General features: G+C 39.3%; 1 protein-coding gene across 14 annotated transcripts in view; it reads right to left on the reverse strand.

Annotated features, from left to right (window-relative positions):
* Nucleotides 1–5,880: 5,880 nt before the first annotated feature.
* The window catches only part of ANO5 (anoctamin 5), a 60,695-nt gene continuing 44,780 nt past the window's right edge, over nt 5,881–21,795 (reverse strand). For all 14 annotated transcript variants that reach the window (XM_074885297.1, XM_074885296.1, XM_074885308.1 and 11 more), the window contains 9 exons: nt 20,612–20,686; nt 19,708–19,930; nt 17,010–17,179; nt 15,816–15,913; nt 15,438–15,568; nt 12,936–13,141; nt 11,689–11,870; nt 10,466–10,571; nt 5,881–9,588 (listed from right to left, as the gene is read on the reverse strand). In XM_074885297.1, coding sequence (XP_074741398.1) covers nt 9,367–9,588; nt 10,466–10,571; nt 11,689–11,870; nt 12,936–13,141; nt 15,438–15,568; nt 15,816–15,913; nt 17,010–17,179; nt 19,708–19,930; nt 20,612–20,686 — 1,413 coding nt within the window. In that variant the 3' untranslated portion in view covers nt 5,881–9,366. The remainder of the gene's footprint in view (nt 9,589–10,465; nt 10,572–11,688; nt 11,871–12,935; nt 13,142–15,437; nt 15,569–15,815; nt 15,914–17,009; nt 17,180–19,707; nt 19,931–20,611; nt 20,687–21,795) is intronic.

Raw genomic sequence — 21,795 nt, forward strand, 5'->3', positions numbered from 1 at the left:
GAATAGGTGTTACTGTAGTAGCAAACATGGTGAACTGTTCTGGTTATCTTACAAAAAACATCTCAAAAGATACACTGCAGCTGGCTCAAATGGCAATTAGAAGGGGAAGGGTTAGGAGCTACATAGTTTCAGCTATGACCAGGCTGCAAGGGGAAATCATGCTCTCTGAGTCCAGCATTTCCCCTGGAAGATGAAAACCCAGATAACAGAGATGTTCTGTCAGCCCCACAGATGGGATGAAGAAAAAGCCCCTGGAAGGAGAGTCCTGTGAACAGTGTCCAAGATGGTATCTGCATTTCCACAAAAATCTGTCCTTGTTTTCTATCCAAATGCAGAGACATAAAGCACGATGTTTCCACTTTACGTGACAGACATCTCCTCTCTGCGTTACAGTTAGCATGAACATCTTGTGATTGCCTGCATCATTATTGCCAGTTCTGAGAAGAGATTTATGGTGAGACTGTCTTCATTTTTTTAGGTGTTTGACATTTTACTGACAAATCACTATGGTCTGATCAAAGACATTAAAATCGACAGAGAAATTCCTGGCTACTGCTTTGGATTGGCCCTATCAGAACACCTCCAGGCCCAGCTGCTGTTCCAGCATGCTCTAAAAAGTGACAAGGAACATGTTTTCTGAAGACAATGATCCCATATCACTTGCTTTTATTATGCTGAATAATATCAACTCTTTTGCAGGATAGAGGTTTAATTATAAAGTTTCAGGATGACTGAAAATTTTGTGCATTTGTATGTCAAATATACACCAAGTAATTGGCATTTATTGCAGAATGAAGAAACTCGCCAAGGTAGCCTTATAGGCAGTAATAATTGTTCTCTCCACAGAAGAAACTGAAGTTACCTTGCTCAGTATTTGCCCCATCCTCATCAGACACCCTGAGCTCTTTGGAAAAGTGCTTGCTCCTGTGACTGTCTTTGTGCCCAGGAATGAGTCAGGTCCCTGCAATGACAGATGCATGAATAAATCACTGCTGAGTGGTGTGTGCACAGGGGAAGGGAAGGCTGCTCTGTGCACAGGGAGGTGTCTGGTTATGCTGGGTAGACGTTTGAAGCAGAGTTTATCCTAGCACTGAAAGTGAAGCAAATGCTCCAAATTATTTCTTTGCATTTAATTTCTTCCAGGTGCAAAAGCAGAGGAAAGCCTGCTTTTCCCTTCCCTGCAGAATCAACCTCTTGGATACCCAATTTCGGTTCCTGTATTAACTGCTAATGAAACTGGCTCCTCTCTCCTATGCAGGGGAGATGCTGGCAGACCAGCATTTACATTTAAAGGCTTCTTCTACACATCTGAATATTAACAAGTCTCCATCATAGTTTCTCTACATGGTCTGGCTTCAAGCCTGTCTGGTGCCTCAGTTTTTCTATCTTCACTTCATGAGCCCTTACACTTCCATTTATTCACCCTCGCACTTTTGAAGATAAAGGTATTAATAAGGACTTCATAGTTCCTTGCTAAATTCAGTTCCCTCGACATGTTCAGCAGGTAACTCTAGCACTTGGAACTGACATTAAAAGTACAGAGCAGATTTCTTTATGCTTTGATTTCTTCTACCCGTGTCACCTCCTTCAGCTCTAATCACAGTAGTGTCCCCATTAACTAGGTCATCATATTTTTACCAATCCCAGAGAGAGTACTTTCATTTGATTAAAAAGTTGAATGCTGTTTGCTGGTATGTGGTGACTTGGCATACTGTGGCATCTTCTAATTAAAACACGAGTCATCACGACAGGCTGGTTGTAGCCACAGAATCATTTGCTATTTTCACATGAGTGCACAGCAACAAAAATACAATGAAAAAGCATTGAGCCACTTATTGTTTGCTATAAAACACACAGGAACTTGTTCTCTCACTCAAAACATGAGACACTTCTACTCAGAAATCTTTGTGAAAAAAAACCTTTCATGGTGATATATCAGACCATCCCATTTAAAAAAAAAAAAAAAAAAAAAATTAGAGGGCTGGAATGTTTGTCTTTTCCCAAGGAAACACCCCTGACACACCCCACAAGATCATCTCTCATTTCTCTGGCCTGAACCTACACACACCAGCTTCACTGGAGCTGAAGTGGCAGGAACCATCTTTGACACAGAGTGCCTTGTGTTCTTGGCTGAGCTAGAAGGAGCATTTCTTGATACGTTCATGCAATGTCACATCAACACAAATATCCTTCTCCCCTGAACAATTCTCTATTGCCTGACATGCGCCCCTCACACTCTGCAGCATCTTGGGAAGAGGCTCAGAAGCACATGAATCTCACTTCTAGCTGAGAAACTGAAACCTGTGCAAGGAAGCCGCTGTTGGCAGATGAGTGGAAGTGTGACCTGGCACCTAGGGTTTGGTGTTTGGTAGTACTGCCACATTGTCTCCTCTACTGCTTCTGAGGAAGCCAAAAAAGCTGTCATGACACAGGCAATCCTATGTGAACGGGGAAAGCAGGGATTCCTTCCTGATTGCAGTGCGCTAGCAGCTTGCTTAGAGCAGCATGAAGTCACCTTGAAATTAGCAGATTGCCATTATATGGTGAGCTGTATAGAAATCTCTTGGCCCGCCCAGTTCAGCTGTATTTTTTTAACCTGGATCTTTGTTAGAGAAATGTTGGAATCTTGACTGCATCTAGAAATAATTGTACAACTTCCATCAGTATAGACAGAGCTAGAATTTTATTTGAAGAATAATATAGATGCCACAACCAGAAAACTGCCTTAACTGTAGCATTACTGTTTGCTGACACTCTACTAATGGGCTAATGTCAACAGAAGTGTTTATTCAAGAGAATCCGATAGCAAAACTGTCTGTTGTGATGAGGTTGTAACATGGCAATCCAGCCTTCCTATCAGTTTTCCCTGCTAAAACCTTCTGTCTGGAGTATTTTTATTCCTTTTTGAAAGGTTATTAAAAGAGCCAGCAAGCATCTAGCACATGCTTCTTGAACAGTGGCTTCCTATTACATTGTACTGAGCACTACCTGAGGCAAATTAGTAAAAGCCATCAGCATGGGAGACGTGGGGAACCGGGGGCCATCTGAGTCAGAACTTTTCCACCATGGCTGTTCATTGTTGAGGATGGTGTGGTTCAGACACACTAGCAACACCAAGCATTTCCAGCCTACTGTGGCATGGAAGGGACAACATAACTAAAAGGCTAATTTATTTAATGCTTTTTGGCTACAGAAGTAGTTATGATGTCCCCTACATCTTTCAGTACCAAAACTGAAATGCTGAATAGCGTTAGATGTTTAGAAAACCTCAGGACAAAGCTAGGTCAGTCAGTAATTTAAATACAAATGTGTTTTTGACTAGCTAAGAGCACCAGTTTGTTGAGAAGTTGAAAAAAGAATTAAAAAGAATCATACCCTTACTAAATGTTTCAGACTGACTCATGTCTGAGTGAGAAAGCACAGTCACTAATGACTGCAGGGGAATGTGCATATGTGCCTTCCAAAAATTGATATGGCTGCTGAATTTCACATCCTACTCAGCTGCCAGCAGATTTCTTGGTACACATACTTACATAAAAAAAAACCCTTCCTGGGCTGCATCTGAATGATCTAAGTGTTGGGTAGAGAAAACTGATTATTTAAAACCAGAACAAGATTTAATTTAGCTATTCCTTTTTAAGGATGCCAAGACTGTGCTGCAGCATTGTTGTGACCACCCTGAGCATACAGGAAGACAGACAAGAAATAGTAGCTGTGGCGTAATGAGGCTACAAAGTAATTCAAATATTCTGGAAATTATTTTGTTATTATTGGTATGGTAACGACCATATTTTCTTTCTCCTTTACTGCTCTCCATCTGTTTAGGGAAGAAAGGATTTTCATGTCTAAATGAGTCCTTTGTGAGGGCTGCCTTTGCCCTTTCTTGGTACAATCTCTTTGCCACACCAGACGTTACAAACCACAACCCCATCCCCTGTGTCTCAGCCCTACATCGCTCTAAATCTCCTTCCAGTTAGAAGCTGGGCTCTCAGAGTACAGGAGCTACCACTGGTACAGTTGTGCTGACCTCAATGTATTTTCAGTGCCATATTTAAGATGTTATTTTGAGAAGCACTGGTTTTAATTTTGAACATTTTGAGGAAGATTAGGGAAGATTTATCGCAGAGCCCACACATCTGAAATAGATATGAAATGTGCAGACTTCAGATGTTGGGATACTGTTTCTTCCACATCTTGCCTTTTTTTTTTCCACTAGTCAATGGGTTACATATTTTTCTACTCCTGTAAGACAATGTATTTTACAGCAGTTTGAGATGTGTATGTTCAAAACATTTCTTCTATTTCAGTGCTCCCTATCATTTTTTTGCATAGAATAAACACAGAATTATTTTTAGAAAGACCCTTTAATCTGGGTAGATGAAGACACTGAGCAAGTTAGATGCCTTACCTCTTTTTTCTGATGCAAAAAGTACAACCACCAAAACTTTGGTGCACCTCTTCGTTTACTGCAACAGATAAATGAAGGAATTAAAGACTTTTGAAGGGTAGCTACAATTTCTGATCATGGGAGGTATGTTCCAGGATTTGTGAATGTCTCACAAGTTACCATGCTACTCTTATAAAATGTAATTGGTTTTGGATGCAACTGTACCAGTTACAACTTCATTACCCATTTACCACAGGCCTCAATGGAAACAAAGCTTGAATGCACCCGAAAAGGTTTAACGCCTCAGTAATTGATAAATATCCCCTATACCCTGCATAGCAACAGCACTTTTTTTTTTTGTTTTTACTCCTTTCTCACTTTCCTTTTGCTACCACTTTCCTCTCCATCTTTCTTAACACCACATTTTTCTTTGTGGTAGCTAATTAAGTAATCTACAGCACCTCAGTAACCAGCACTGTCGTAGTAGCATAATACCTAATTACACCCTGCTTGTTTTGGTAATTTTTTTTTTTTTTTAATATTGACAAGATGATTTTGTTCATCTCATACATTTCTTACATTTGATTACTGCTATTGCATCTCTCTTAATTTATTATTTCAAAGTTACAAAGGAAATGACCTACCAAGTCTGGCAGGCGACCCTGTTCCCAGGGAAGTTCTGATAACGTGGTATAACACGAGTGATAACATGTGCTGATGCTGTCTATTGAGAGTAAGCCATAAATTTGAATCCAGATTCACTGTGATTTAATCCAAAGCCCTACACTGGTGCCAGAAGGGCGTTTTAAGAAAGATGAAAATATGTAGAGGTATCTATGAACAGTAAGATTTTACCAGTCCCTTGGAAAAGCTTTAGCTCTGCCATATTTTCCAGTGTATGTGCTCAAAGCTATTTAAGTGCACGTATGTGCTGCGTGTGAAAACTGCGTGTGACTGACTGAGAACTTGAGAAGCCACCTCAGGTCCTGGCATCACAAGAATAAAAACTGTATCCAGAGAATGAAGGGAAAAGCTGCCTGGCAGAAAATGAATGTATGTTAACATACTGTTTGTACCGTACCTAAAGGAAGATGCAAGTGCTGAGTCTTTTTCACTGAGCTACATTCCCTCATGGGCTATCACACACTCATGCCATCTCTGTCCATGTGCATTACCTACAATATATGCACAACTCAGTACGGGTTTTCCTTGGTAATTCATTCTTAAGACAATGCATAAAGACAGAAAAGACAGTTACACCATGTGATTATCTAGTGGAAGATGACAGTCAGGTGGAGGCTTTCTCCAACAATGTAAGAAACTTGTGAAGTTACAAATTGCAGGAAATCTATATACAGCATCCAAATATCCTGCAATGAGTTGCAGAAATCTGTATGAATACTTTCCTCCATGAGGCTCTCTGGGCATTTAACTTTTAATACCTCAGCTCCTCTCTGAATTCTTGAAATTTTCAAAATCAAGCTGACAGCATATTAAAAATAAACACTGCTTTATTTGCCAGATTTAGCTCTCATTAAATGTATATACATAAGTTAGCTGAATGCAATGTTTAAAAAATTTATTCCAACATTAGTGTATCATATATATCAGCAACATACTTAACAGACAAAAACACCACTCAGATTACGTGACAGTACAAGTCAAAACAAGCAGTACACAAAGAACAGTAGGAAAGTCTATCTATTTTCACTCTGTTCTGCTGTCTCAAACTGATAGTATTACATAAAAAAGTAAAAGCACAATAACAAAATGTTCTAGGAAAAACAGCATAGTGTCTTATAGTAGCACTCTTATTTTGCAGTCACTTGCTTAGGACATACCACACTAAATCTTTCCAAGGTAAAAATACTAAATTTTAACTGGAAAAAAAAATAAAAATCCCTGATTGTATTACACTTGAAAGGCCCATTTTCTTTTTCTAACTAATTCCAATAAAGCAATCTACTGTTGCTTAAATTACAGTAGTTCCAACACAGAACTATCTTCACTTTGGTTCAAGGACACTTTTAGATACTTATATTAAACACATCAAAATCAAGTATTCCAACAGTAAGAATTAGCACATTCTCAAACTGACCAGCCCATTTTTCCTATTTTTGTCACTTTTCAAAAACAGTTCAGGAAATATCTATGTATGTGAACCATTATAATCCTAACTTTAATAATAATCTTTTGTCAAAATACTGCTTAATGACAAGGCAAACTATTATGTATAAGAAGTGTTAAGACTTATTTTGTTATGTGACGTTAGCTCTTAATATGACAACACATTTTCTTTTCAACAGTTTCTATATACGAAGAAGTAATGCTATGAAGTGTTAATGATATATTAAGATAGATATTTCTTTTTAAATAAGCTGATACCAGATTTTTTCCACTTTCTATTGTATGATACAACATATGCAAAACATCTCTTTGTATAGCCTTAAATAGGGAGTGATCTGAAAAGATAAGTCTGAAAGAAGCAAGAAATAAGGGTCAAAACATCAATTCAGATTCAGGGTCTGCATGCGGGGCTTCTGCATATCAATGCTGTATCACAAACAAGGGTATTTCCTTGTTTCCTCCATCTTGCTTTTCAGACAGCATTCTTTATTCACAATACATCTTTTCAAGCGTAGCGTATTAGGACACTTTATTACAGGACCTGAACAAATGAATGTTCCATAAGCAGGAATAGTGCATCTAATGCTGAATTTTCAGATTTGTTTTCAGCTTCAATCAGATCGTACGTTTTGCATAGAAATATCGTTTTGCATCTCATCACCCTATGCTTGAAGCAATTGTTTGCATTGCTAACAGTAACAAAACCATGAAATCTAAATTAAGCAGTTTAGTTAACAGTATATGTGTAAGCAGCCACAAAGTGCTTGCACTGTGCAAATTCTGGTGGCACATATATAACTATGGTGACTGATACTCTTCTTTGGCTTATACATTAAGCAGCAGAGTTAATTTATTTACACATGCACTCCTCCAATAAATCCATTATATCTGAATAGTCAAGACCACGGTCAGTTCATCATGAACATGAACTGCCAACGTGCTCGATTTATCAAGCAAACTCACAGAATGAAGCTGAATAATTTACAGTAACGAGAAATGTACATCTGCTTCAACTCCTTGACTGGCAGCCAAACCATGTGATGTTTGTTCGAGGTAGGCACTTCAATGTTAACACTTTAGCTAATAATGATGGTTCCACTCAAGATACGGATTTAAAACTCTGACACAACATTAAGGTTACTAGCCAGGTATTCCAAGACATAGGCTAGGTCTGCTAAACAAAATATGGCAACCTTAAGTTGTGGATCTAGTAAACAGTACATCATTTGGCTGATGTGGAATACAAATCTAAATTTTTTTGTGTATACTTCCAAGGAAGTATAACTTTCAAAGTGCAAATATAGTAAAATTTCGAACCTCTCTAGCCAGTGCACTTCAGCATGAGAGAACTCAACAACCTGCTGCTACTTTATCAAAGCAGTCTAGGTATGAACTGCTCTGTGAGCAGTTCGCACAGAACTACAACAGAAGTGTGCCAAGGCAGGCATGGTTTGGCTAACACTGTACAGCTCTGTGTGCAGGTTCACAGTATCATGATGCCTGCAAGCACACCTTGGAAACACTTATTTCCCCACAGTAATCATTTTCACATCTTTTGCCAAATGCAAACAAACAAGGCACTAAGCATGGAAGTGTTGATATATTTTAAATATAGAGCAAAATGATAAAAATGCCTAACTGCTTCAAATTATAAAATGAGGGCACATTCATAAACAACTGGTAGCTACTTTGCACAAGTAGTTATTATATATTTATAAACTCGGTAACTTTGTAGAAAAGCCCCACGACAACACAGGAAAAAAAAAATCCTTCTTGAAGATTAAAAAGAAAAAAAAAACAAATCAAAAACCACCCCCCCAGGCTCCTATGTATATGGACAATAACAATGTAAACACAGATTATTCAGCATGCTTAAAATCCATGTACAAGCCATCCAGCTAGATCAGTTAGCGTGGCGGTCCAGCTCCCCACCACTGCACTGTACTACTCTACAGTACGCATCGAGTACAGACACCAGCCCTTCACTGGCATTCACAGAGAATCCAAACAAAGAACCCACACAAAGGAGCAGCTTTGGCCAAAACTAATATCAAGCATAATCTTCCAATGGCAGTTTTTGAGATTGAGCAATAAATTAGCTGTACTTCTCCAAATTGTATAAATCTTTTCAAAAAACACTGTAATTAGATGATTCCACAATACTTGCACTTAAAGAGCAAACTCTTTGGCAGATATCATCTTTATGAAAATAAATTATGGGTTTCTTTTCCTTCATTACTATGTATTAACTGATTTCTTTGCCTATAAATAATTCCAAGTGGAATTAAGCCAATATATCTTTAAAAATCAATTTCTTCTAAAAAGTGCATAGAATTTCAAAGCTGCAAACAAATGTTTCGTAAGACACAGTGAATACAAAAAAAGCCCCAAACCCTTTTATCAGGAGTGTTCTCCTACTTAAATTATCATGTCATGAAAATAATAATTCTCAGCATTTTCCACAGCAGGAGTTCTCTATGATAGCCTTTTCATTCAGCTGGGATAAAGCCTGGAATTTGCATTCAGCAACAGGGGGAGGCCTTGGTGGCAATGACCTTATCATATCCTGTGAGCCCTTTGAGGGTAACATTCCCTATACTGGGAATCCAAATTCATCCAAGATTACACTTATTATTCAAAGTGATGGGTAAATAGAAAACAGTACTGAAGTCATAGTTAAGTAGATTTACTAAACCTAGAATGCTCAGTAAGACTTTTAAAGAAAAGTCTAAAATCTTTGGACTGAAAGCGAAGGGTTGAAACTGTCCTAGAGCTTTCAAGATCATGCATCCTGAGCAAATCACAGATAAAAAAGTTAAAATGAGCTAAATTCCAAACAGTTGTCTTTTCAACTACATTGCTCTGGATAACTCCATTCTCCCTTCTGTAGTGATGAACTCCTCTTCCGTGGCTTGCTTACCACCTTGACACAGTCTCTCCTTCAGTTTTTCAAATTCATACTCATACAGGATTTTCTGTGTTAAATACTTTTCACGTTTTATTTTGGCTTTCACGTCTGCAGGGACATCAGGAATCATCCATGCTACGAAGAACTTGACGATGAATACAACATGCTGGGGAAAAAACAAAAAACCAAAAAAACAGGAGAAATGTAACAACTTATTACCAAATGAAACACCTATTGCTTTATCTAACTCCAAACAGATCATTTCTTTTTTTGTTCACAAACAGAATACCTTTCATTTGGTTGTCCTGGAACAATACATAACAAACTGATGTGCACAAAGATTAAAGCACTTCCTTTTATGCAGAAACTTGAATTTCACACCATTTATGAATTAGCAAACCCAAGTAGAAAGCATCAGGTTCTGAATCCCTAGCACCACTTTCTAATACCTCTGTGTGGTTTCTTAGAAAATTCTCATTGCCGTGCTGATAATGCTCAGCTATTGAGAACCAATAAAACACAGTAAGAAAAGGGATGAGAAGAGCAACGTAACAACTCCCTTCTCCCTTCAGAACTTACAAGACAGTGGCTTAATACTGAAGCGCCTGTTACACAAATTACTGATGCAGCTATTTTTAGCCAATATACATCACTGCAAAATGCCTTCTGGGTTTTGAATACAGACACCTCACATACAGCTCTAATGAAACCAGCAGGAGTGAAGGTGCTAGTCCTGGTGGTGCATGTCTCTTCCATCTCCATAAAGACCTTTTTTATTCTGTTTTATTTCTATCAAATCTAGCAGTCTCCTCAGCTATTTTCACTGTTCTTACTCTCAGGTTAACTTCCTGAAGTTAAAAGACCTAGTTATAGAAATCATTTAGGACATGACTATTTGGTATTACTTGGTATTACTACTTTGGTATTACTCAGGGAAGGAAGTATTTTACACTCTTCAGCAAATCTATTTTCTGCAACATTAGTAACTACCTAGAGAATCTATAAGGTACCAGTTTCAAAAAGAAATTCTGTAGGGAACATACCTCCATAATAATTATAAAGGCCAGTTTTGCAGCAAGAATGTGCCAGAACTGCATACTGTGTAAATATTTCTTCTCATGATCCGGAGGATATCGATAGTCTCTGTACCTGTTGGATAGAAAGACATGCAAAGGTGAAATGTCATATTCAGTCTGAGACAGACTACAAGCTCAGTGACACTTACAGGCAAATACAGCTGTCACTTGAGGAACCTTTTCATCTTGTTTTAAATGGCCTCTTTCCTTTTGCAGAAAAAGGTTGCCTCTCAATTTGTTTCTATCTCATGTTTGCTTAAACACCCTTACATTCACAGCAACAGAGCAGAGATGAGGATGTGTGAGAAGTGAAATTTTGTACATAGGTTACTTTTTTTCCAAGCAATAATCAAATAATACAGGACAGAGTGATGGAATGTATCACACACTAATGGACAAGTATGGACTAAATGTGACAGATGTTGACAGATTATGGACTGGACAGATGCAGGGTTTAATGGAACAACAGTCTTCAGTATGTGTTCTACACTCACATGTGTAAGTAGGATAAAGACTCCTGGGGCTTTAAAGCTAAAACATCACACAGATGTAGCTCCTTCTTAAAATGCTGGAGTTGCTTTGTTTGGTTCATTTGTTTTGGAATTTTTTTTCATCAAGTCAATACTTTTGTTTTACCATAGACTTCTCCAAAGTTCTTTCTCAATTCTTCTAGATGCTCCAATGCTGCTTCTAGTGAGAAATGTCTATTTTTTAAAATTAAAACAGGAGGGCCCAGATCCTTCGTGGTATCTAGGATGATACCGATTTACTTTAAACACCGTATCTCATTTGCAGCTTTGGAATCTAAACATCCCCTTAACGATACTTCCTTGCCCACTTAGGCATTGCAGCCTAAAAACCTTAGAAAACATATGCTGAAGTTTGCAACCTTAGGGACGTATATCTCCTCCATCACTCAAAAATCGATAGTTTAATTAAGTAAGAAAACAAACAAAAACATTAGCAATGAGACTCTCTTAAACAACAAAAAGGTGATTTTTTTCATTACTGGCATGATCTTTTACCATCTCAAGCATTGTCTTGTTAATAGTTTAAATATTACCTCTCACACTTTAGAGTGATGAGAATGACATCATTTACCTTCTAGTGGACTACTTAGATCTGCATTGACTTTTTATGCCGTATTCTAAACAAAGTGATAACACAGTTATTCTTACACCAACACCAACCTGCATATGACAAAGTTTTCCGGATTCAATTTAGGCTTGTTTCTATCAGGAAAATCTGAGATTTGAAACACTGACAGGCTATTGTTTATGTATCCAGACATAGGCGAGTCTTCATTTTCAGAAGCAGTATAGTAGTAAACTAAACGAGGAATCATATCTGATGTGAATGCAACAATAAAAGCCTGAAAAAGAAATTGTAAAAAGAAATTAAGTGACACACAGAACTTGTAAGCAGATTCATAAAGGGGTTTTGGTGCTGTGGCTCTGTGGCATAACCCAGGATCTTTTAAGCAAGCGTGAGCATTAGGGCACCCTACCTTGGTAAAGATGCTGACTGCAGCCTCTGCTGCAAGGACCAGCACTCAGTGAACAAAACACGCGAACAGTTCTTACAAGAGGCACCAAATCCCAAATATCCCCTCACCCCAAACTGTCTTCTATCTGTGATAACAGCACTCCTTAATGAAAGAGGATAAATGGTTTTGAATTCTTGTGAGAAAGGATGAACTCAAACCCAGTGTGTGATCACTTTATGAAAGAAGGGGAGACATTTTCTCCAGCTGTATTTAAAAAGGAAACAATGGCTACGAGCACATTTTGCCTGGAAACTTGAGATGATTAAGATGCTCAGGTACCTTGCTAATTAGGCAATACCTGCAAGTGGGTTTGTTGCCCGAGACACTTGCAGATCAGATACTGTTTAATATTCTGCATTAAAAAGAGGCAACTCTCTTGCTCAGTAGTCTGCTTTACATTATACTTATGATGAAATACTAGCAGAACATTTAGTTTCCAGTTTATAAAAAGTCCTCTGAGCCACTGCCCCCACAGGGGCATCCAGAGCAGTTCAACGAGCAGAATTCCCACAGAATAGGCCTCATAGTGACAAGACACAAATGTCATCTGGCCAACAGAATTATGCACCTCTCCTGTCCCCTATGGTCCCCTCTGGGCAATCAGTGCGCTTCATCAGACTCAGCTTCAGGCTTGCTTATGCCATTCCAAACCACTGGAAAACACAGACAAGTGAATGAAAGATTATGGTCCAGTGAAATGTGGATTGTGAGCTGCATGTCATCAACTTATGGACAAGCCAAACCACCAAATGGCTTGACCCTACTCAGTAGGGTAATGGGATAAAGTGAATACTGTTGATGATGGAGAAAAAGCATCAGCTGATTTTTCAATCTGCAAATTCTGAGTACATGGAAGAATCAAAACTGACATAGCACAGTTAAGGTACTTACATTAGTGACAACAGACAAGATGGCCATTCCGTTCAGGATTTCTTGCCAAACTCCTATGCTATGTGCTTTCGCAGCCACAGGTCTCCTGTACTGAGTGGTTAATTTCCAGGAGTCTACTCGAATCTCCAGGATATTATTCATCAGAGCAAGAAGGGGAGCCAGGGGAAAGGATGCCACAAAGAGAGTAATGAATCCAAACTGAATCACTGCAAGGGAGAAAACAAAAGTGCCAAAATCTGCCCTACATAAGTACCCTCAGGGAGACAATGAAACATGCAAGTTGCCACTCACAAACAAATGGCAAACTTCTGTGCGGCTGCACAAGTCATCTCCAGCCTGGCCTGAGCTACATGACAACCTGCCCCAGCCCCAGACTCCTCCAGTCTCTCTGGGCTGCCATTCAGCAGCACCCAGGGGAACAGGGCACTCGGGTCCTGTCAAACGATGCTGCCAGTGGTGCTGGATACTAATTCTTCCATGGTGCTGCAGCTCTCTCATGAATGGAACCTAACTGTAGGGGAATGGGAATGTACTCAGACATCAAATTTCTGAATTACGAGAGAGGAACAAAACCAGGCTATTTTCCTCTCCTGCAGTTTGTACAGAGTGAGCCCATCCTCCTTTTACTTATCAGCTACACTCCTAAATGAAAAAAAGGAAATGCTTTTACTTTTATCACCACCTTACTTCCACCTATTGTTATTGGTTTAGTCAAAATATTAATATGAATTCTGTATGTAATAGTTCCACTGGGGAGTCTTAACATTAGTTTAATTGAAAATAAAATCTAACAAATGATCCCTTTAATCATTACCAAAAAGAAATGTCTCTTGGTACAGAATGTGACAGGCCTCAGTGCAGAGCCAATGCTGCCACTATGTTTTAAAGACAGGAAATAGAACATCATGTCTGGTTTAGGTAGAGGATAAAAATAAATTCCCATACACCAGTCATGAGCTCTTCCATAATTTCAGCCATGAGTTCTTCATCTTAGACAAGCAACATGATTCCTACCAGTTTAGCAGCCCCAGGACAATGCTGGAGTGTACTGGTTCCGTTCTGATTCAGGAAGAGCAAAGACATCTATTAACAGGCATGGCTGACAACACTGACTGTTCTGAGTGTATGAATTTCACAAGATCAGAGCTCTGTATGGAACACCATGAAGTGTATGAAGTGACAATAATAAAGCTACAAATCTTTAGGTGATCTAGAACACTTAAAAGTGTTTCTGTAGAAACAAAACAATACAAGGGACCACTTTTCAGCAAACTTTGTCCTTATAATAGACAAACATTAATGTATTTTTTTAAGTTTCTTTTAGATTTAGTTTGGCTTTAGTTTTTAGTTTCAGTTTCTCAGGTTTTGTAAACTAATTTCATATGTGTTGTGGTTTAAGCTCAGAGGGCAATTGAGTACCACACAGCTGGTACTCACCCTCCCCTGCCCAGGGAATGGGGGAAGGGATTGGAGAGGTGAAGGGAGACTTCTAGGTTGAGATAAAAAGTTTAATAATTGCAATAAAATAAAACAGTAATAGAAAGTACAAACAGATAATGTACAATGTGATTGCTCACCACCCGCTGACCGATACCCAGCCCGTTCCCAGCTAGTGATCCCGAAACACCAAGATGCTGCAATCGCAATCCCGGAAGCGAGAGCAAACTCCCACTTGCTCGGCCACCCCTCCTTTATATACTGAGCGTGATGTTACATGATATGGAATATTTCATCGGCCAGTTTGGGTCTGGTGCTCTGGCCGTGCTCCCTCCCAGCTTCTTGTGCACCTGCGCACGGGCAGGACATGGGGAGTTGGAAAGTCCTTGATCTCTTAGCAACAACTGAAAACATCAGCATATTATCAACCTTCTTATACCAAATCCCACGCTGAATCCAAAACACAGCACTATTCTAGCTACTAAGAACAAAAATTACCTGTATCCCAGCCAAAACCAGGACAGTATGCAGACCTGTTCATGTTACCTTTGAAAAATCCTATTCTGTTACCCACACTCCCTCTGCTGGTCTACTGGAGTGTATCGAAGCACTAACCAGTTCAAACCTAAAACTAAACAGATTCTCTCTGATCCAGTTCGTAGATCTGGTATCTGCAGTAGCCATCCTTAAAGGATATTTGGCACTCATCCCATACTTATAATTTCCACTGACATCAGCTGAGAAAATGCTTGGGAACAAGAACAGAACAGACATCGAGACAGCTGGCGGCACTGAGAATTATGTTCCCCATTCAAATGAGGGAAACAAACAGTCTTTGCAGTGTTTCTGTAGAATTCTCTGCAGTCTAAGATGCAAAGACAGCTGTGTTTGTTTTGTTTTTTTAAAAAAAGCTCACCTATTTATTTGATGATCTTCAGCAGTTAACTGTCTACTGTTCACCAGCTGCGGCATCAACTCATAACAATTAATTGAGAAACTATATTTTTGGAAGTGTCAGTACAAGATATCTTGTCCTCAACTCCAAATGTGCATTTTTAAACTTACCCATTTCTAGATATTCATAGAATAGGCCTAAGGCTCCAAATGTCTGCAGATCATGGTCTTGCTCCCAGCGACTGTATAAATTTTCTGGATTATTTCTGGCTTTCCGGCGTCCCCACCAGTTACAAATCCAGCTGTATATGAAGAAAAAAGTTAACAACGAGAGAAGCTGATCAAGTATTCCTTTCTCCAAGCAAGCTCCTTGTTGCACTTTCACAAAAAGGGGCCAAAAGCCTCTATGAAATGAGTCTACTTGTCAGAATTTGTGCTTATTTTACAGAATTGTTCTCAACTTCCTTCATATGGCAATACTTGTTATCAGAGACAGAGGAAGTTCTTGGAAGGACTAACATGGGCATCTCAGTGTAAGAGGTAACTTACGGTACGATGGCCTCTTGGATATTTCCCCAGATCTGTTTGCCAGCCATGACTATGGTGAGCTGTGTCGTCAATTCTATCAAACAGCCTGCAGGATCGCACTGGCAGAGATAAATTGGGGGTTAATGGACATGAATAATGGACATTACGCAGATAAACCACATTCTACTACTCTGTAAATGAAAGAAAGGAGTTCTTAAAACTTGCTAGAACAATACTTAATTTTCACCTGAACTGCCAGCTAAGACACCCACCCCCTCAGGAAAACGTTACGGAAGGGCTTTCAATGCACAGTGTGCTTGATGAAACACACACCAAAACGTAACAAGCATTTAAAGACAGAGTAATTCAGAGATGCTTCAGGCCGACCACTGTGCAGACACAGAGTGACGGGGCAGCAGGATCTGCGTGCAGTGGCCACCCCACAGCCCCAGCAAGGTGGACTGGTGGCGCTCGGTTAGTTTTCAACACCAGACCAACTCCAACCTAGCAAGCACCTGCATTTTCTATTCCTATCCCTACACCAGCCAGTATCTGGTTTCTGCTGTTTGCTGAGAACACTAGTTTTGAAGTTTCGGCTCTTTATTGAGACCTTCTTAAGCATTTAGCAGCCAGACCAGTATTAGGAGATACTCTATCAGTAAGTGCACTGCATTTCTTCATTGTGTTTTGCATAAAGTTTTTCCTCCACTACTGACTCCCAAGCAATGCTTCAGATAAAATACTATATTTCATCTCTGTACAAACAGCATAATTAGCAATGAAATGAGGGGGAAAAAACATGTGCCTCTTCAGAAATGGTTTCCCTGAAAATGTAGTGCCTCAAAAAGCTTATGAAGACACCCAAAGGCCGGAGACCATTTCCATTTATACTAGTTTTCTTCAGGCTAGAGGATCACTTTTAAGAGCTATGGCAAGATCCACTGTTATTTCAGAAGAACTAGGGCCAAGAAAAGCTTTTTGATTTTCACCCTCGTGACTGAGAGCCACAGATTTTCACTGCTGGTGTTTCCCTGACTAGCAACGGCATGAAGAGTCCTTGGAAGGCCCTCTATCAGTCCCCGGATCGCCAGCTGAGGTCCAGCTCATTCCAGGCCAAATCTGCAGCTGGCAATTTATGACTGCACAGGTTGGAGGGGATAAAGAGTTTAAACTAGTTTATTATTATTTAATCCACCTTAATCGAGAAAGTCCTACCTCTTCATTTCGCCAGCGATTAAACATGTACGTGTAGGCACCTGGGTAACCAACAAACTTCCCTTTGAAGAAGGCCACATAGAAGCAGGATGAATAGTAGTTGACAAACTGGAACAGAAACATTTTCATTGTGAGCCTGTTCTCATATTCCATATGAGTTCTGGGAATCTCTGTGAAATCAGAAAACAGTAATTTTATTTTCCTTTATTCCCTTTAAAAGGATACAGATTCATAAATACTTATCACCCACTGTGCCTTTATATCCCAAAGAGGAAAAAAAAACAACCCCAAACCACCACCTACAAACAGTTCAGCAGATGGAATTCCTGCTCTCAGACACCCTGCCCTTAATTTACAATGCAATGCTCTGAGAAGACAGGCAAGTGAAATTCACTCCTGAAATATTTATAAGCTTCAATTTCCCCTTCTTTGCACTGTCCTCTAGCACTTGTCCATCACAAAAATCTTACGCTATTTTTAGGAGATCCAAGATGAATCTCAAACATTAACTAGCAGGGTCTTCTAGACTATGAAAATTTCATTGTTGGCAATGCACATGATAAAAGATTTTTTTTTTTCCTTGTGGCAATGAAATACGTTACAGTATTGTTTTTTTCATTATGTTTTATGTGTGTAACATATTAAAATCAGTAGAAACTGGATGGGTCCTGTGTCTCAAAGATGAGACTCATAGTGGGGGGAGAAAACAGGGAAGGATACAGGTATCTCAGTGGTCCTGAACATCATTAAGCCTTTGCTTAAGGTTTTGCTGCCTTCATCATCACATTCTCCATCATGTTTTACATTTTTAAAAGTAGCAGGAAGCCCTGTGCACAATACTGTTAAAACGTCCTGTTAAATGATAACATATAACCAATTCAAGCTGGGAGAAGGGAAGAAAATACACCACAAGCATTCACATCCCTGTGAATTGGTCAGGAGTTGGCAGATGTGTTGAACTCACCGGCCCTATGACAAAGTTATTTTATGTATCTGAGTAAATTGTTTCCAAGCTTGGCATAAGTTTGCATGACAGGAGGCATTTACTGGGAAGCTGCAGCGCACTCCAGAGGAGGCAGTACTTAGATTAGGTACTCTGCCTAGGTTGCAGCTCATTAAAGTATTTTTACTGGCAGCGAGCTGTCAAATGTTTATGTCAGACACTCAAGGTTTAGAGCACCACAGCTAAATTACACCTGCACGTCTGAAAACAAAAGCTGGCCTAACCTTTCTAAAGAATTCCGGAGTGAAAAGAGTTAGAACGGACAATCCTGATGGCCACAGCCAACATTTCATACCCTGGGCCCTACTGTGACTCTAAACCTGGGCTAAGCGCAGCTGCCGCGGCCGCCAGAGGAGGGCAGCAGTCCCACAGAAGTACACATTTGTCTTCCCCCTAGAACTGATAACCACAGGTAGTACTGACACTTAAGAAATTAATCCTCCGCACTTGCAACCAGCTAAATAATACTGCTGAGCCTTCGTGCTTATAATTCATGGACTTCAAGAAAGAAAAATTTAAAAAATATATATTATTTTCTAGTTTTTGGAGGGGTTTTTTTGGGGGGTTGTGTGGGTTTTTGTTGGGTTTTATTTGGTTGGTTGATTGGTTGTTTTTTTTTCCTAGGGGTAATTTTACTTATTACCTGTTCTGTCTTTCTTTGGGCTAATTTGGCCATTGTGAGATCAATACAGATCTCTGAGACAAGAAATGGTCCATGACAAATCAAAATAAACCCAGTGCAACATCCCATGAAGTTTCTACAGAAACACCTTTCCATTCTTGATTCCACTTGTAAGACCTCATAAGAAAGATGTTTTATGACAGCTGTACAAACTACAAATACCTAATACTTTCAGCTCTTCAGCCCAGCTGAATATTCTGCAATTCTTTCTTTCCATAAAGCACCTGCAGGGACTCATGTATCTAAATCACTAAGGGCTAACAAAGAAAAATACGTGAGAAGGTCTCTAGGAAAGGGTATTTCCAGCAAGCAAGCCAGCCACAGTCAGACAAAACCTGCTGCAAAAGTAATAGATCTTTCTGGGCCTGCCTGCCAGCTCCTCCAGCTCTGGAATGAGCCTACTGCAGGCAATGCCACCAATGGCTACAGCCACAATGACACATCTTGGGCCCAACTTCTCAACCTGCTCTATCTCTCCCTTCAATCTGTAGCTACTCCGAATCTGTAAATCCATAGCTAAGAGGAACAGAACCAAGAGAAAACCCTGGAAAATATACTATCATATCCCCCAGCCTCCTAACTTTTCCCTCAAAGTAAGAGACATGATTGTTCAGTCTTTTTTCTTGTTAAGAAGGCTGTGAAAGATATGATCTATTTTTAAAAATACATCTTCAGGATTTCTAATTGAAACACCGCTAAATCAAGGTAGTTTGATCTTGCTTTGGTGGCTCTAATATAACACAATTTTTAATTACGTTCAGAACTATGTTTGTCTCTGTAGACTGGTTTTAATATAAGCAAACATTATACTAAGAGAAACCAGCTTATGATAACTATTCAAATGCAGGGAAAATGTTCAGTATGGCCATGGATACAGCTGAGTCACTGCTGCAAGGCACACACTAACGACCTAGTGCTGCCACTGTACTCGAGATCAACTACACAGAGCACCTCTAGATGGGTTCTACCCTTAGTGATTCCCTGAAAGTTTTGTCTTCAAGGACATTACTTACCCATATCAGTAATCCAGATGGCTATTCTCTCATATAAGAAATTCAGTATCATGATGATGACAAAATTCAGGCAGGAGGCTGTGACTGAAGTTGCCAGCTGAGGGGTCAGTAATCCACTGATAGGCTGTAAAGTCTGAGTGTTCTCCATAAGGCTGGCGAAGGCAGCATATACTGCAAGACGATACACGATCACAGCTATCATGCTAGCTATAATCAGAGACACCTAAGGAATGGAGAGAGATTTGAAATACACTTACAGCTCAGTATAGCTACATGCATGTAACTTTTGAAATCAGATGTAAATCATCATGCCTTATACTTATAAAATTTTATTCTTTATGGGTATGAGTTCAGAGCACTGAAATGCAAAGTACACAGGCAGAATACTTCCTTATATTGATACATTAAACCCAACAAAATTATTTTGTTAACACAAGAAAAGCAGACAATCTAATATTAAAAAAAAAAATAGTGCAGGAGAATACAGACTCAGAAATGGAGATGGAAGGGACAAGTTAGATTACACTGTCCACCCTGAAATTCACTCTGCAGATATTTCTACAGAGGAATATGTAGATATTTCATTGTAATGAGTAATACTTGGGTTTTTTTGCCTTTACTACAAATTTTGTCAGTATAGTCAGTTAATAGCACATAAGCCAGAGAAAAAGTTATCCTTATGCTAAAATGTCCAATCAAATTACTAATTAATGACAGATTTCCAAGGTCTCTTTTTTTTTTTTTAATTGAATTGAAGCGCATTTTGCATGAGAGCAAGAAATCTGCAGGACAGTACTAAAAGCATGTTAATATCACGATTAAAACCAGTTTGTGTTAATGTCACGATTAGTGACGCTCGGCAACTCTGATATGTGTTAAAGTGATGATTCAAAAAGATGCTCACCCAGAACAACACTGTAGTTCCTGAGATGCAGAACCGCACAGCTTGGCTAGTTATAGGCAAATAAGGCTCCATCTCCTGAAACAGTCAAGCAAGCACAGCACAGTTCACAAATCCAAAATCTTATTCTAACATCAAGCAGCACACAGAGCTCTCATCAGCTGTGTGAAAGTGCCCACATCTGAGGAAAACCATTCAGAAACCCCCTCTCTAGAAGGGCAGATAGGACTTCATTTTGAATGTGCTGGGGGTAAAAAAAAAAAAAAATAATAATAAAATCAGGACAGAAGCAGCCATAACAATGCTAAAAGTAAAGACAGTACTTGGAAAGAATGGTTAAACCTTTCCAAAAATCAATCAGTAGCTGCAGGAAACAGACCACCTCCTTTGTCAGACGAACAGAACTGTTACTGTAATGCTAGGTCAGCTGTCATACAGCTCCGAGTCCAAAACTGGACTGAATTTTAAGAAACTCCTCATGTCAAAGCTTCTTAAAACAGTCATTTATTTGGATGTACCATGTTTTTCCACACAGCCAGAGAGCATTTTCCTCCACTCCTTCAATTTTTTTTTAATTGAAGAAATGGCTATATTCATTAGTTGCCAGTCTCAGGCACCTAGGTCTTACCCAGGAGAGTATCCCCACATAGCACATGAACAATGTTCCATGTTCGTGTAAAGTTCTCTTTTTCGCAACCAATTCTACTTCCTAAAATATCAGATTACATGTGTTAAAAAAGGATCATTTAAGAACTAACACCAGTGGAAGAAGATTTAGTAAAAGATAATCTGAATTTGATAAATCTTTGGGACAAGGCATTGTAGTGTGCTTACGCTTCTAACTTGGACAAAGGGGCACCGATTACCACAGGCGCGTGCAATGTTAAGCATATTATCAATAAGTATATTGAACCAGAAAATGCTTGTTTTGAAACAGAAGATATTGAACTTGTAAAATGTGGTTGAAGGGATTCATTTTCTGTTTCACAAAGGCCCAGTATGTGCCGAACAGACCAGCATAATGTGGCGTAATTATGCTGAATACAGCGTCTGCAATTGAGCTGCACATTTGTCCCTGACACAACCAAGCAGCAACAGTTCCACACGTGCTGCTTCTTGACGGCGATATTCTTCAGTCAGTCAGCATGCTCATATCAAAGTGATTTCATTTGAGGTGCAATGTGGTG

Source organism: Strix uralensis, chromosome 15 (assembly GCF_047716275.1).
Source record: "Strix uralensis isolate ZFMK-TIS-50842 chromosome 15, bStrUra1, whole genome shotgun sequence".
Classification (NCBI taxonomy): Eukaryota; Metazoa; Chordata; class Aves; order Strigiformes; family Strigidae; genus Strix; species Strix uralensis.